The sequence below is a fragment of the Zeus faber genome, assembly GCF_960531495.2.
Source record: "Zeus faber genome assembly, chromosome: 17".
Classification (NCBI taxonomy): domain Eukaryota; kingdom Metazoa; phylum Chordata; class Actinopteri; order Zeiformes; family Zeidae; genus Zeus; species Zeus faber.
In genome coordinates, this window is record NC_137204.1 from 11,985,382 (window position 1) to 11,998,348 (window position 12,967).

Sequence of the window (12,967 nt, forward strand, 5' to 3'; positions counted from 1 at the left end):
AACACTTGACTCTAATGCAGCTTTAAAGACAACATTTAACTATATCTTGTTATTACAATAACCAAGCTCCCAGATGATATCTAGTCTCCTATAATTTAGGCCCCTCCAGCATTGTTCTGGCAGTGTTATTTGGGGTATTGTCCTGCTGAAAGACAAACTTCCTCGCTCCCTTTGAAGCTTTCTGGGGGAGCAGTTTTGATCCAGGATCCTACCACCACCATACTATACAGCGGGGATGGTGTTACCACAGCTTAGTGTTCAAGCCAAAAAGTTCTGCTTTGTTCTCGTCGGACCAAGGGCTCGGTTACACTTGTCGTTTCAATTTGCATTTTGTGATCCGATCACTCAGGGCCGGCACATTAACTGTCGAGTCTGACTGAGCTCCAACGCTTGTGCGTTCTGATTTTAAGGAAAAAGTGTGCTCCGATTCAATAAAATATGATATCTTCTACGATATGTCCACTTGACTTGTCTACTTGTGAGAGTAGAACAGAGACCAGCAGCTTGTGAGAAGTGCTGGTAGGCACGGGTACGCGTTCCACAGGAGTAGTTAACGTTTTGGATACGATTTGGATAATGATATCAAAAATAAGATAATGTTATATGGAACATGATGAGTAGCATTAGGAAAAATGTCAGATTAGAGAAGAACGTACGGAGTGGACAGGGACGCAGTGGGCGGAGGTGAGAGATGCATTTGCAGTAGCAAAGTTGAAAAGTTTGGCTCTTTCAGCTCCCAAGCATTCCTTTTATCTATGAAACTGTATGAAATATTTTGTTTACATTTATTCCACTACAAAAAAATAACATTTATAATGATTTCATGTGACTGGACTCAATTAACATCCTCTAAAACAAATTACACAATTATAATGAAAGAAAGGCATTTAATGAAAAAAAACTATCCTATTGTTTTGAATGAAATGTTACATTCCCAATACTTTTCTTGCTCCATTGTCTCCTAACGGAGTGAAGAGCATTTGAATGGTTCAGTAAGAATTCTCATTCATCTTTGTACCCTGGAAAGATCTACGTCTGAATAGTTATTGTTTATTAGCCAACATTGCTTTTAGCAAGGTAGATTTTGGGGGGATGCAAGTGATACATCCCCCTTAATTTAGAACATTTGCATTTGTCCCCCCCAATAAAAACAGCTTTGTGTTTCCCTCTACATGAATAGACATATTTCCACCATAAACCGATGCAGAAAGGCACAAATTGGTGCATAGAAATTTACCAGAATGCAGGAAATAAAGTGTTTGACACATTCAATTTCTTAGGGGAGGACCACCAGACACCCCCCTTAATGTGTGTGATTTTTGTTTGTTTTTTCATCATTTTAATGTTTAAATATTTTTAATAAAATGTTCACACATTTATAAATGTCAATTCATGTAAGTTTAACTGCATTGCTTGTATGTACAACTATAATAATTGTCCAAATCGCCTGTTGGTTTTATTTTTTTATTATAGTGGCACGGTGGCGCAGTGCATGGCACTGCTGCCTCACAGCAAGAAGGTCCTGAAGGACAAGCCAGGATGGGAGAAATGCAGAGGCCACATTTCACTGGCCACCACCCAAAAAGCATGTGTGTGTATATATATATGCATGTGTTGTTGTAGTGTGGTGTGTCATGTGACGAATAAAGATTCTTCTTATTTTTTCATAGGTCTACATTTTCCATTTTAGACAAGTAAATTTGGCTATCGGGCCAAATAAAAGATCTCTCCTTAAAAAGCTTAATGTACTACAAATTCAGCCAAAAAGCATAAATTTTATATCTTTGATACACCTCATTTCTAGTTATCTTCAGAGCCTTGGTGAGCATTACTTCTTTAGAACACATTTTTAAATACACAGACTTAAAAATTCCAAAAATAGTTGAAGATACTTTATTTCTGTTTCACTTGAGACTCAATTCTTGTTTAACCCTTTTGCAAAAAAAAAAAAATCTAGCATCTTCATCAGCGTCACAATTTAATTTCACTTTTGCAACAACAAAAGTGCTGTAGTAACACATATATGTTTTACTAAGACCTGAAGAAACTCACCACAGTACGTGTAGATGTGGTTGGGCTCGAGGAAGCGTACTTTGAGGTTGTGCAGAACAGCAGGTTCATGCAGGTAACTGAGAGCAGTGAGGTCATTTTCTCCCACAAGGATATCCGGGTTTCGCAGGAAAGGTAGAGGATTGTCTTTTAAGCCAACCGGATACTCCAGAAGCTAGGACAGTATGACGGAAGCGACACAAATTCACCATAAGTCAAAACAGCTGAAAGTAATTTTTCAATAGAAAGTAGGGGTCTCACGACTCTGATTCGAAATCGAAAATTGATTGAAATGAGCGTTTGATTTCCAACTTCGAAATCACAAGCAGGTTCATGATTCTCCCCGTATTTGTGTGAGTAATATTGTCCAACATGGTCGTCATATTGGGGCGGTCAAGATCCACTGGTAAACAAATGCAGTGTGCGCTGGGGGTAGAGGGCCCCTCCGCGGAGTTGACCGCAACTCGCGCGGCTCTGAATTTCATGACATTTGGTCTATGTTCGCGTTGGGCGAGCTGCGGTCGGCTCCATGGAGGGGCCCGCTGCGCTGCATCCCTCAATGCAAACTGCACCCGCCCACCAGCGGATCTCTGGGGGGGGGGGGCATATATGACAGCATGTGTAAAAAAGTGCAAGACATAAATTTTCCTGAAAGTAGCTGCATGTGTTAATAGTGAAACTCACTAGTGGTACAGGTTATTCCTGTAATTTACTGGGAACTATGTGTGAAAGTGACACAACAATGGCATAGCAGTCAGTGCTGAAAAAAAAAAAAATAGATATGTTTGAATCGAGAACAAATTTAATCAAATCGTAACGCCTCTACAGTAATAGAAAGACTCTTAAATTTGTGTTTTCAAATGCTTCACACATTTAAATAAAGTCAAATGGTAATATCACATACTGACTATGCCAGAATTCCATGTAAAGAGTAAAGCAAGATTACTGTAAACCTTCTGTGTATACCAGTCAGGGTGATACTGTATTTAAAAGCTCTTCAATATACTTTGGGTTTGTTCTGTGAATACAAAGGGAACAATATCATTATAAAGATATAAGAGGACGTAATAAGCAGATATTTCACATTCAGGGACATATCTAGGGCTAGGTGGGGGCTTCATTAACCATTAACCATTTAACCATACATTTGATTTTGAGAAAGTCTCCTTCTGCAGCACCTTCTTGGCTTTCACAATATTCCAGCAGATTGGTGATGTTGTGGTAACGCTGTCACAGGAACATGGAAGCGCCGCAAAGGGAGTTTGCTGTCTAGTGGATAGTGTGGATCTAAAGCTGTTCATGGTGGCAATGCAGCTGCTTTGACAGAGCTTTGTTTTGTGACCAATGAGACAATGGTTCCATGTTTACCCATTTAAACAGCAGGCTTGAAAACGACTGATGCAAGGCTCAAACAAATATTACCTGAGGATTAAATTAAAGGCCAAGGCACAACAGGCCAAGGCATTTAATCTATAATTTAACTAACTGAATGAGTTCAATAACAAATCGTTTTGACAGAATTAAATGATCCCCGTTAGAATTCCTTTCACTACTCAGAGCCGACTCACTCTTCTGACTATCTCAATGTGCATTTAACCAACCGAATCAAAAAAAAAGAAAAAAAAAAGTTTAAAGCTTTCATTACTATCAAAAACCCTGTTTTCATGCACTTCCTATTTCTTACACAAAATTGCATGTGCCCCAATGTTGCTATGGCAATTAGGGACGCTTTTGTACCGGATCAAATGGAGAAACAGAAGCCAAATAAAAGAAAGCAGAAAGGATTTTGTATGCAAACATCTGGTAGTTTCTTGCTTTTGGTGGGGCTACAGCGCCATCTATCCTCCCATTGTGCCGCCCTGTTCATAATATTTGCTTTAATAAGTGTATACACTTTTCAAAAGGTGCAGAATACAGGATGAAATGAATAAATGATTGACGTACAGGTTTACCAAACCAAGTTCTATGAATAAAAAGCAATCTGAAGAAAACTCAAGGCTCTGTACATAATGAGGCATCTGAAGGGCGACTTTTAGTAGAATAACGGTGGATGGCAAATTACCGATTCATCCTCTAGTTTGAGGTGCAGAACCGATTGTCCCTCTGTGTAATCTCTGGTGATTTCTGCGGCCTTCCACACATCATCTGGGTCTGGGATCCACACCCGGGTCCGCTGCAACAAGAAAATAACACAAAACTTCATTCTCAATGTCTTATTTTGCAGTCTCTGCACAGTCTAAAACTAAACAGAAAACTATTGCTTTGCCACCAATGAACAAAATTATTAGAAATGATAAGGAATGGATATATTTATACTGAAGTTTAACAAGAGCCTAAAACAATGGTTGCATTCACATCTAATTGATATGACTGAATTAAAGCATAATTGTAATTTACTCAAGCGATCAGTCCCAATATACACTATAAACAATCAATTAACATATTTAACATTCAATTCGGAGCTGTTGGCAAATAACGCGCCAAGTAGATAATATATATATATATATATATATATATATATATATATATATATATATATATATATATATATATATATATATATATATATATATATATATATATCTCAACGCATCTTAAGCAGCATTGTATGCACAAAAGAAATCTGGGCTGGATTGAATTAGGCTGCAGACTCAGCACAGAGGAGTTAAAAGGTTCATAATCTAAATTGCCTGTGAAGCTATACTCTACTCGACAGAAATTGACAGCTGAGAAAACAAATCAGACACAAATTTACTTTTAGACTCTTTATTTGCATTGTTGTTGGACTTGTTTTGACAGTCAAAATGATGCTGACTGGTTGAAAGAATAAATTAACTCTCTTTCAAAGCGGCAAAGCCACGCAATGCTATCGGCCTGAGCATATAGCTTTCAAAGCCTCAGTACAGCAGTGGATCAACCTCTGTCTAGAACCTTAAGTCACCTTCGTAAAACTACGGTCCAAGGGATTTCAATTGTCACAATCACTTTCTACACCTCTATGACGTAGAGAACAACGGACTGAAGAGACAGGATGTCCGAGCACCACCACATAAAGCTCCCCCTTGTGAGCCAGAGAGTGTGTATTCATTTTTTGAAAGGCTACAGGGATAACGTGTGTTGTGTCATAGTTATCCATGTGCTTAGCCAACACCCATGTAGAAGTGTGCTATAGATAGGTTGTGCTGTTACGGCTCAGACCAGTACAGTAAAGTCTGAGCAGTGTTTTGGCCCCTACGCGCCACAGTTTAAACTCCAAGGTAGATGAGCTGACACCACCAATTTGCAATCCTTGTAGATAAAAAGACAACAGCTTGATTAACTGTGTGAGCCACAAAGTGTGGTTTCCCTTTTCAAAGAACCAATCTATTGGACTTACAATTATGGTGGAGCATAAAAAGAAATGACAATGAAAATTAAGTCCAAGATATGGTCTATTTATTTTGAGGCCATATACAAAACGTATAACCTGGGAACCAGATTGCCTCACATGCGACAGGATTTGATAAATGTTTAATTTACAAACTGGCTCCGCTGGTTAGGCTTGGGCGATGTACCGCTCAAATATCGTCATGAAATTATCGTCGTTGTTGGGGGGGGGGGGGGGGGCATGAAGAGTACATCGCCAGGTCTGTTTCAAAATATCCAGCACACACAGGTTATTTGACACACAGAACTCATAATTTTATCTTGGTAAAAAAAAAAAAAGATACATCCATCCATCCCAAAAATATTTCATATTTAATTAGTGAAAGCGAGAATGCTGTCAGTGTGTTGCTCCAATGCATATCTGTTTGGTATAAAGCAGGAAGTCATTTGTATAACAAAACACAGCATTATCTCTTAAGGTTAGGGTTATTAAACTACTAAGAGTTGAAAATAAACAAACCCAAAACCAAAATTTCCATCACATTTGCCAAACGAGCACATTCCCTTTACACTCTTCAATGGTCCCTTGCTAATGTAAATACAAAAACAGCACAATGTTCAACTATAGTAAATCTCCAAACACTGACTCTAATGGATTATTTTGTGGGACTTGAAATAGTTGAAACACATTCTTAAAAGCTGTGCACAGGCATCGGTAGCTTAAAGCACATATGCTCACTTACAAAAAATAATAAAATACAAAATACAAATACAAAAAGTACCTCATCATCATGCCAACTAATTTTTCTGCTGCAACTCTTCAGAAAGGCAATCTAATGTTATATATATCAGCAGAGTACAGACAGAGAGCTGCAGTCTCTATAAGCCAAGACAGCACATGGTGATTTGAAAATGTTTATGTGCTTAACTTCCAATATGCAATGCAACACAACACACCAAGAATGGTTAAAGCCTTTGAGTGTTGCTGCACAAATCATAATTATAATTGTAATAGCAACTCAACATGCACTACATAGCATTGCTCTACTCCTGTCGCAAGCAATTACAATCGCAACAGATTACTTGTATATTGCGTTTGGTTGAGCAGTTTATGGCAGCGCAAGGTTCAAACTATAAAGTTCACTTTGAGATACGCAAGACATCAGTTGATAAACAGGGCAATGACATGCTTGGTAAGGATAAAACCCTTTAACATTTTAGCCATAGCTCCGTTCCATTTTATCAAAGGGTTAGCAAACACACAAAAGTAATTATTCTAAAACCACCTTTTCTGGACAGTCAAATGTTCTCACGAGAGTCATCAAGGTTAATCAGGCTGTTTACACACATCTAATCATGTGCTTGCTTGAAGAAAAACATAATAATAATAATTATTTCGATAGCTATTCTCAGGTTCCCACAATTTATTTACTTTATTCACAAAATATTCCTCAAATGTATTGCGTGTTTGTGCAGTGCGACATGCTTTGCACAAAGGGGACACATTCCTGTAAGTACAGAGGCATACCATTGTTTATTAATAGCCTACATGAAAACTGGGCTAAAAGGAGCGATGCCAGTGTCACTTGTTTATAGCTTGGAATTAATCTGCTTTCCTTTGTTTTTGACATCCTCTGGAGTGATTTGCCAAACATTATAATAAACTTTTAAATTTGACAAGTTTCCAACACCGAATAACCTCACCAAAATGACATAGAACTGAAAACCAGTAAAGAAAATATATATGTTGATGACACTTCCAATAAATTCTAAAATAACTCTGCAAGACAAGCAGTACTCTGTGAGGTTCAAGGGGAAATAAAAATAGGGAAGAGAGAATTGAACAGCTAGAGAGTCAGGTAAAAGGAAAGTTGCTTAACAGGTTTTCATCGCAGATGGGGTCACGGTGCTACATACTGTAACACCCAGCAGGGGAAGGGAAGTCAACTTCCCTTACTTCCATGTCAACTAAAGGAATTCCATTCAGTACACATTACCACACAAAGCAAACGTGACCTGTATGACCAAACATTTATTGGTGAACTTATGACCAAATATATTAGCACCCTTGCATAAAAGAAAGAAAAAAACAGTGTGCTCTGAAATAAGTATTTAGTCTCATCATCTATTTATTTCATTGTAATTAGAATAGAAACTTAGAACTAAAAATGTAATTTAAAATCATAAAATAAACCGAAAGTACATTGCCAAAATTATTAACTCCCTTGATTTTATTCTTTATTTATATAATTGGTAGCAGAGTTTGTAGAAAATAACAGCAACCAAACAGTTCCTCTAGCCATAAATTAGATTACTACACTTTGCAATGTGTCCCACTCTTCTTCTGAAAACTGCCCCAGTTCTCTCAAATTTGAAGGGTGCCTTCCTCAAACTTGTTTTGGGATCTCTTCACAGGCGCGCAGTGGGATTTAGACCTGGACTCATGGCTGGCCACTTCAGAACAGTCCAGTGTTATGTTATAATCCATTCCTGGGGGCTTGGGTCATTGTCCAAGCTCCTGGGTCCTCCGAATGGACAGAGACTCTGCTTTCTGACAATGGGTTCAATATTGAACTCCAAAATGCCATGGCGATCTCCTGATTTCATGGCGCTGCGCACAGATTCAAGCCGGGTGCCAGAGTGCCCGAGGCAGCAAAAGCAACACCAGGATCACATTAAGGTCTCAACAATTTCTAAGAAGGAATGGTGCAATTATTTTAAAAAATGCACCAAAGGCAAGGGTTCCAAATATTTTCTGGCATGATTGTACAACGCCATAACAACGCCATAACAACAACACCGTATGTGATTTGTGAAGATAATAAATAAATAAATAAACAATCACTACACACACAAGTTTGTGAACCCCCCCAGACATGGTCACAGTTTTTGTGAAAAACATTGAAATAACCTTATTAAACATACATCCAAGTCCCAATTTGTAAAGCACACCTTCCAAACAATGGACACACACAAAGAGATATATTTTCATTATTTCATTCAACAAAAGGTGGTTTATTTCACAAAAACTGAAAATTTGACATGTGCAAAAGTATGTGAACCCTTTTATTAGTAGCTTGTGGGGGGACGGTACCTCAGGAGGTAGAGCTGGTCGTCTAGTGATCTAAAGGTTGCTGATTTGATCCCAGGCTCCTCCTGCTCGCATGCTGTAGTGTCCTTGAGCAAGACACTTAACCCCTAATTGCTCCTGATGGCTGCGTCCGTCGGTGTTTGAATAATTGTAAGTCGCTTTGGATAAAAGCGTCTGCTAAATGTAATGTAATGTAAAAAAGCTTGTGGCTCCTCCTTTCGCAGCCATTACTTCAACCAAACGTCTTCTGTAACCGCTAACCAGTCTCTCGCTTCTGCTTATGGGGATTTTCTCCCACTCCTCCTTGCAGAACCCAGCCAGTTGAGAGAGGTTGGAGGGACTTCTGGTATGTACCAACATCTTCAGGTCTTGCCACAACATTTCAATTGGATTAAGGTCCGGACTTGGACTGGGCCAATCCAGAGTACGAATCCTCTTTCTCTGAAGACATTCCTTTGTAGTTTTGCTGGAAATCTTTGGGTCGTTGTCTTGTTGCATAATCCATTTTCATCCCAGCTTCAACTCCCTGACTGATGGCAGGAGATTCTGGTCAAGAATTTGTTGACACGCCTGAGAATACATGGTTCCTTGGATAATATGGAGTCGTCCAGGTCCAGAAGCAGAAAAGCAGCCCCAGACCTTCACATTTCCACCACCATGCTTCACTGATGGGAGGAGGTTATTTTCTTCATATGCAGTGCTGGCTTTTCTCCAAACACGGTGGTTTTGATTGTGACCAAATAATTCCATTTTGGACTCGTCTGTCCAGGGAATGGACTTCCAGAAGGCCTCCGCTTTGTCCAAGTGCTCTCTGGCAAAGTTGAAACGGGCAGCTTTGTTCTTTTTTGAGAGCAGAGGCTGCCTTCTAGCAACCCGCCCATGAATGTCATGGCTATTCAATTTTCGTATGATCGTAGACGCATGCACATTTGTCCCAGATGCTACCTGAGAGGTCTGAAACACTCTAGAGGATGTGTGGGTTGGCCTCTACCTGATTTATTATTCTTCTGGTGCTTCTGGGTGATAGTTTTGATGGGCGTCCACTTCTAGGCAGAGTTGCTGTCATGTTGAAGGCCCTCCATTTGTAAATTAATTGTCTTACATCTTACTTTTGGAGATGGTCTTATAGCCCTCCTTATAGCCCAGACTGATGGGCTGTCACTACCCTCTTCTTTATGTCCTTGGATATCTCCTTTCCTCTCGGCATTGTTGATTTGTATGGGACCACAGTGGTTTGGTTGGTTTCCTCTCCCTTTTAATAAGTGCAGGCCAAATCCTTTCCCATGGATGTCTTATTTCATTGGTCTGCTTAAATTATTAATTTAGCACCCAAATGTGTTTGACCTGAGTCTGTTACCTGCTTGACTTAACCAATGCAGCTAGGGGTTCACTTACTTTTGCACATACACTAATGCCACGTTTCATGTAGTTTTTGGGCTACTTAAACAAGTCACACTAAACAAGTACATGCAATTGATAAACATATCTGACATTTCATACATAAAAAATGGTGATGATAAAATAAGGAAATCATGGTAAAACAACAGAAACATCTAAACTGCTCAAGGGGTTCGCATACTTTCAAGCAGCACTGCGCGCGCACGTACACACACACACACACACACACACACACACACACAGGTTAAAAGTCCCATTATAGAACAAATAGACAATTTCTCTAAGCTTCCTGTGATAGGTTTACCAAATATTGGAAAGATTTTTTTCTTCAGTCTTGGACATGAGAGCAGTTTATTGGGTAAGGGCCGTCGAGAACTATACATCTCTAATTCTCCTTAATGCCCGTTTAGTCAAAGCTGTATTAAATCTGTGTGAAGAGACCTTCATGTAATGCAGCCTTTCACATCAGTAAGCATAGTTCTGTTCTCCAATGTGTCAGCACAATGACATCAGCCCGAGGTAAGACTAGGTGTGTCCGGCAGAACTCAGTGAATATCTCAAAACTTTGCTCTGCACATCTCTCATGAAATGTGTGACTGCCTCACTGGGAGAGTCCCGTGTTAAAACCACATTGGCACTTCCGCTCCATCTCAGTGTCCAGGATCAAGACCCATAAGCCAACAGGAGAAATTGTTCTGTAATGGACCACCGTATTTTTGGATGAAATGTTAATATAATTGGACAATACATAGCCTCTCTGTTATAAAGGGTATGTAACCCTATAGGCTATGATTACTTTATTGGTTTAGTTTATCCACATTACAAAATAAGTATGATTTGCACAATTTCTCTTGGTATGATTGACGGTAAAATCAAGGACCAATTATAAGCAACTTTAACTTACACCTGGGACAACTACTTTGTCTAACCTTGAAACCCTACTACATTAGATTGTTTAAACAGTCAACATGTATTTTCTTTTTCCAAATACTTGCCCACAAACATTTGTGGGCAGGGAGAGGCTTATTTAACATGAACTGAATTTTAACATCTAATGTCTGGTCATAATGGCACAACACAGCATGGGTAAAATAAGCTGAGTTATGTGGGGCATTCAATAACATTACAGCCCAAAATTGATCAATGCCTTTAAGTCTATATCCTTTAATCACAGTACAGTCTCAAAGGGCTTCACACACCCACATTTCACATAGAAGTCAGCAGCATCCCCTAGTCTTAACTGCCACCCCAACAAGGAAGCTCCCAGAAAATCCACCCGGGGGGAAAAATTGGACAACAATGGACAAAATTTGGATTACATGAATTTGAACACTGAACTTAACATAAATTCCCTAATCTTAAAATAATAATAATTGTGGGTGGCTGATGAAGCAGTGTTTCACACCAGCAGAATGAAAAGTAAATATAATAAAAGTTTTAGGATTTGTGATCATGTAACCATTTGGTTTTCTATATAATCGCAAACTAGTAAAAATACTACTTAATGCTTAATAATATGTCAGAGCAAGTTTCCTAAACACTGCTGTTTATTTGCCTCTCTTTCTTACAATCCTGGGAATTTCTATGGTATTCTTAATTTTGTTTTTATTAATCAAGGTCCACACCATTAAAACAGTCTGTGACACTGTTACTTTGAGTAGGACAATAGATCACCACCCCACCGTCCTCCTCAGCCACAACAAAGGAGGTTAGTGGCGACTCAGGATAATCCTGCTCCACAAGAACTGCAGCCCGTTCCCAACAATGGCATTCCAACTGCTGAACAAAGACTAACAGGATTAAAAAAAAAAAAAAAAAAAAAAAAAAAAGATGTTGTCCACAACGCCAATACTAATTAAATCTGGCATTCATGTCACATTGATTTATTAAAATGGGGATGCGTGAATAGTAGTAGCAACTGCATGATATACTAGTTGAAAGAAGTACATCTCAGGCTTACGCTGGTTCATGGTAAATAATGTGAATGTGTAGAAACAGCCGTCTGCTCAAAATGTGCCTTATAGTGTAGATCCAGGATTTAATCACGTAAGGATAATTCATTGGATGACTTCACTTGTGCAACACAAAGCAGATGGATGTTGAGGATTTGGCTTCCCCTTTATAGATTACTTGGCTTCATAGGGGGTAAGGGAAGGATATCAAGTAGGCCCTTGGAACCTTGGAAGGCATGGGCAGCATGAACGACTGAAACAGTCCATTTCAACAAGGCATTTAATAACAAGAATGAGGATTTTGAAGCCCTTTGAGACTGTACTTTGATTAAGGTTTATATAAATAAACTTGACTTGACAATTGACCAATGTGAACTTGACACACAATAAACTAACAAATCCAAAGGTTGCTTTCTGAATAAGGTGTGCCTCTCAGTCTTTTGCCATGATGTCATGTTCCTCCCACCAGACGATGTCTCAATCAAAATAGAAGAAAAATCCTGAACACAATTAGTTGTTGGGACATTGGTTACTAAATCGCTGAACAGTTCAGCTTCAAGAGAATAGGTTGGATGTTGAAAATCTACCGGGCAGATAGTCAACTTAAAAGCTAAGCTTATAAGCTACATTTATGTCCCGGCTCCCCCTTTGTACTGAGACATGACAGGGATGAAAAGCTAGCTACCAATCAAATGCCGGATTATTTATCCGTAGCTTTTGGTAGGGGGGCTGGTCTTACAATTCCGTTCAAATGCGCACGGCTATTTAAACAGAAAATAAGCAAATAATTGCTTTCAAAATGCAATCCAAAGCTTAAAATATACTACAAAAATTAGTAATACCTCCAGAACCAACGTACAAAACGAAAAAGTACTGATCAACTAAGGGGCAAAAGATTCAGAATCACAATCAGGTGAAAATAACAAGTAAATCGATTCCTACTCTGAGTAACCCTTAGTAGTTATAAACAGTTAATTAATCATTACCCAATTAAGCCACTGCATCTCAGCAACCTATTTTTGGTACCAGATAAAAAGGTTTTCGAAATGAAAATCAAGGACTACAATTGAAGGTTTGATATGTACGGTAATGCAAATTTTTGAATGCAAAC

The 12,967-nt window shown here is 38.9% G+C and overlaps 1 protein-coding gene across 1 annotated transcript in view; it reads right to left on the reverse strand.

Annotated features, from left to right (window-relative positions):
- Positions 1–12,967, reverse strand: part of myo5b (myosin VB) — a 36,327-nt gene that overhangs the window by 20,198 nt on the left and 3,162 nt on the right. The window contains exons 2-3 of the mRNA XM_080017450.1: positions 4,112–4,222; positions 2,053–2,224 (exon numbers count right to left, since the gene is read on the reverse strand). Of these exons, the coding sequence (XP_079873576.1) occupies positions 2,053–2,224; positions 4,112–4,222 (283 nt within the window). The remainder of the gene's footprint in view (positions 1–2,052; positions 2,225–4,111; positions 4,223–12,967) is intronic.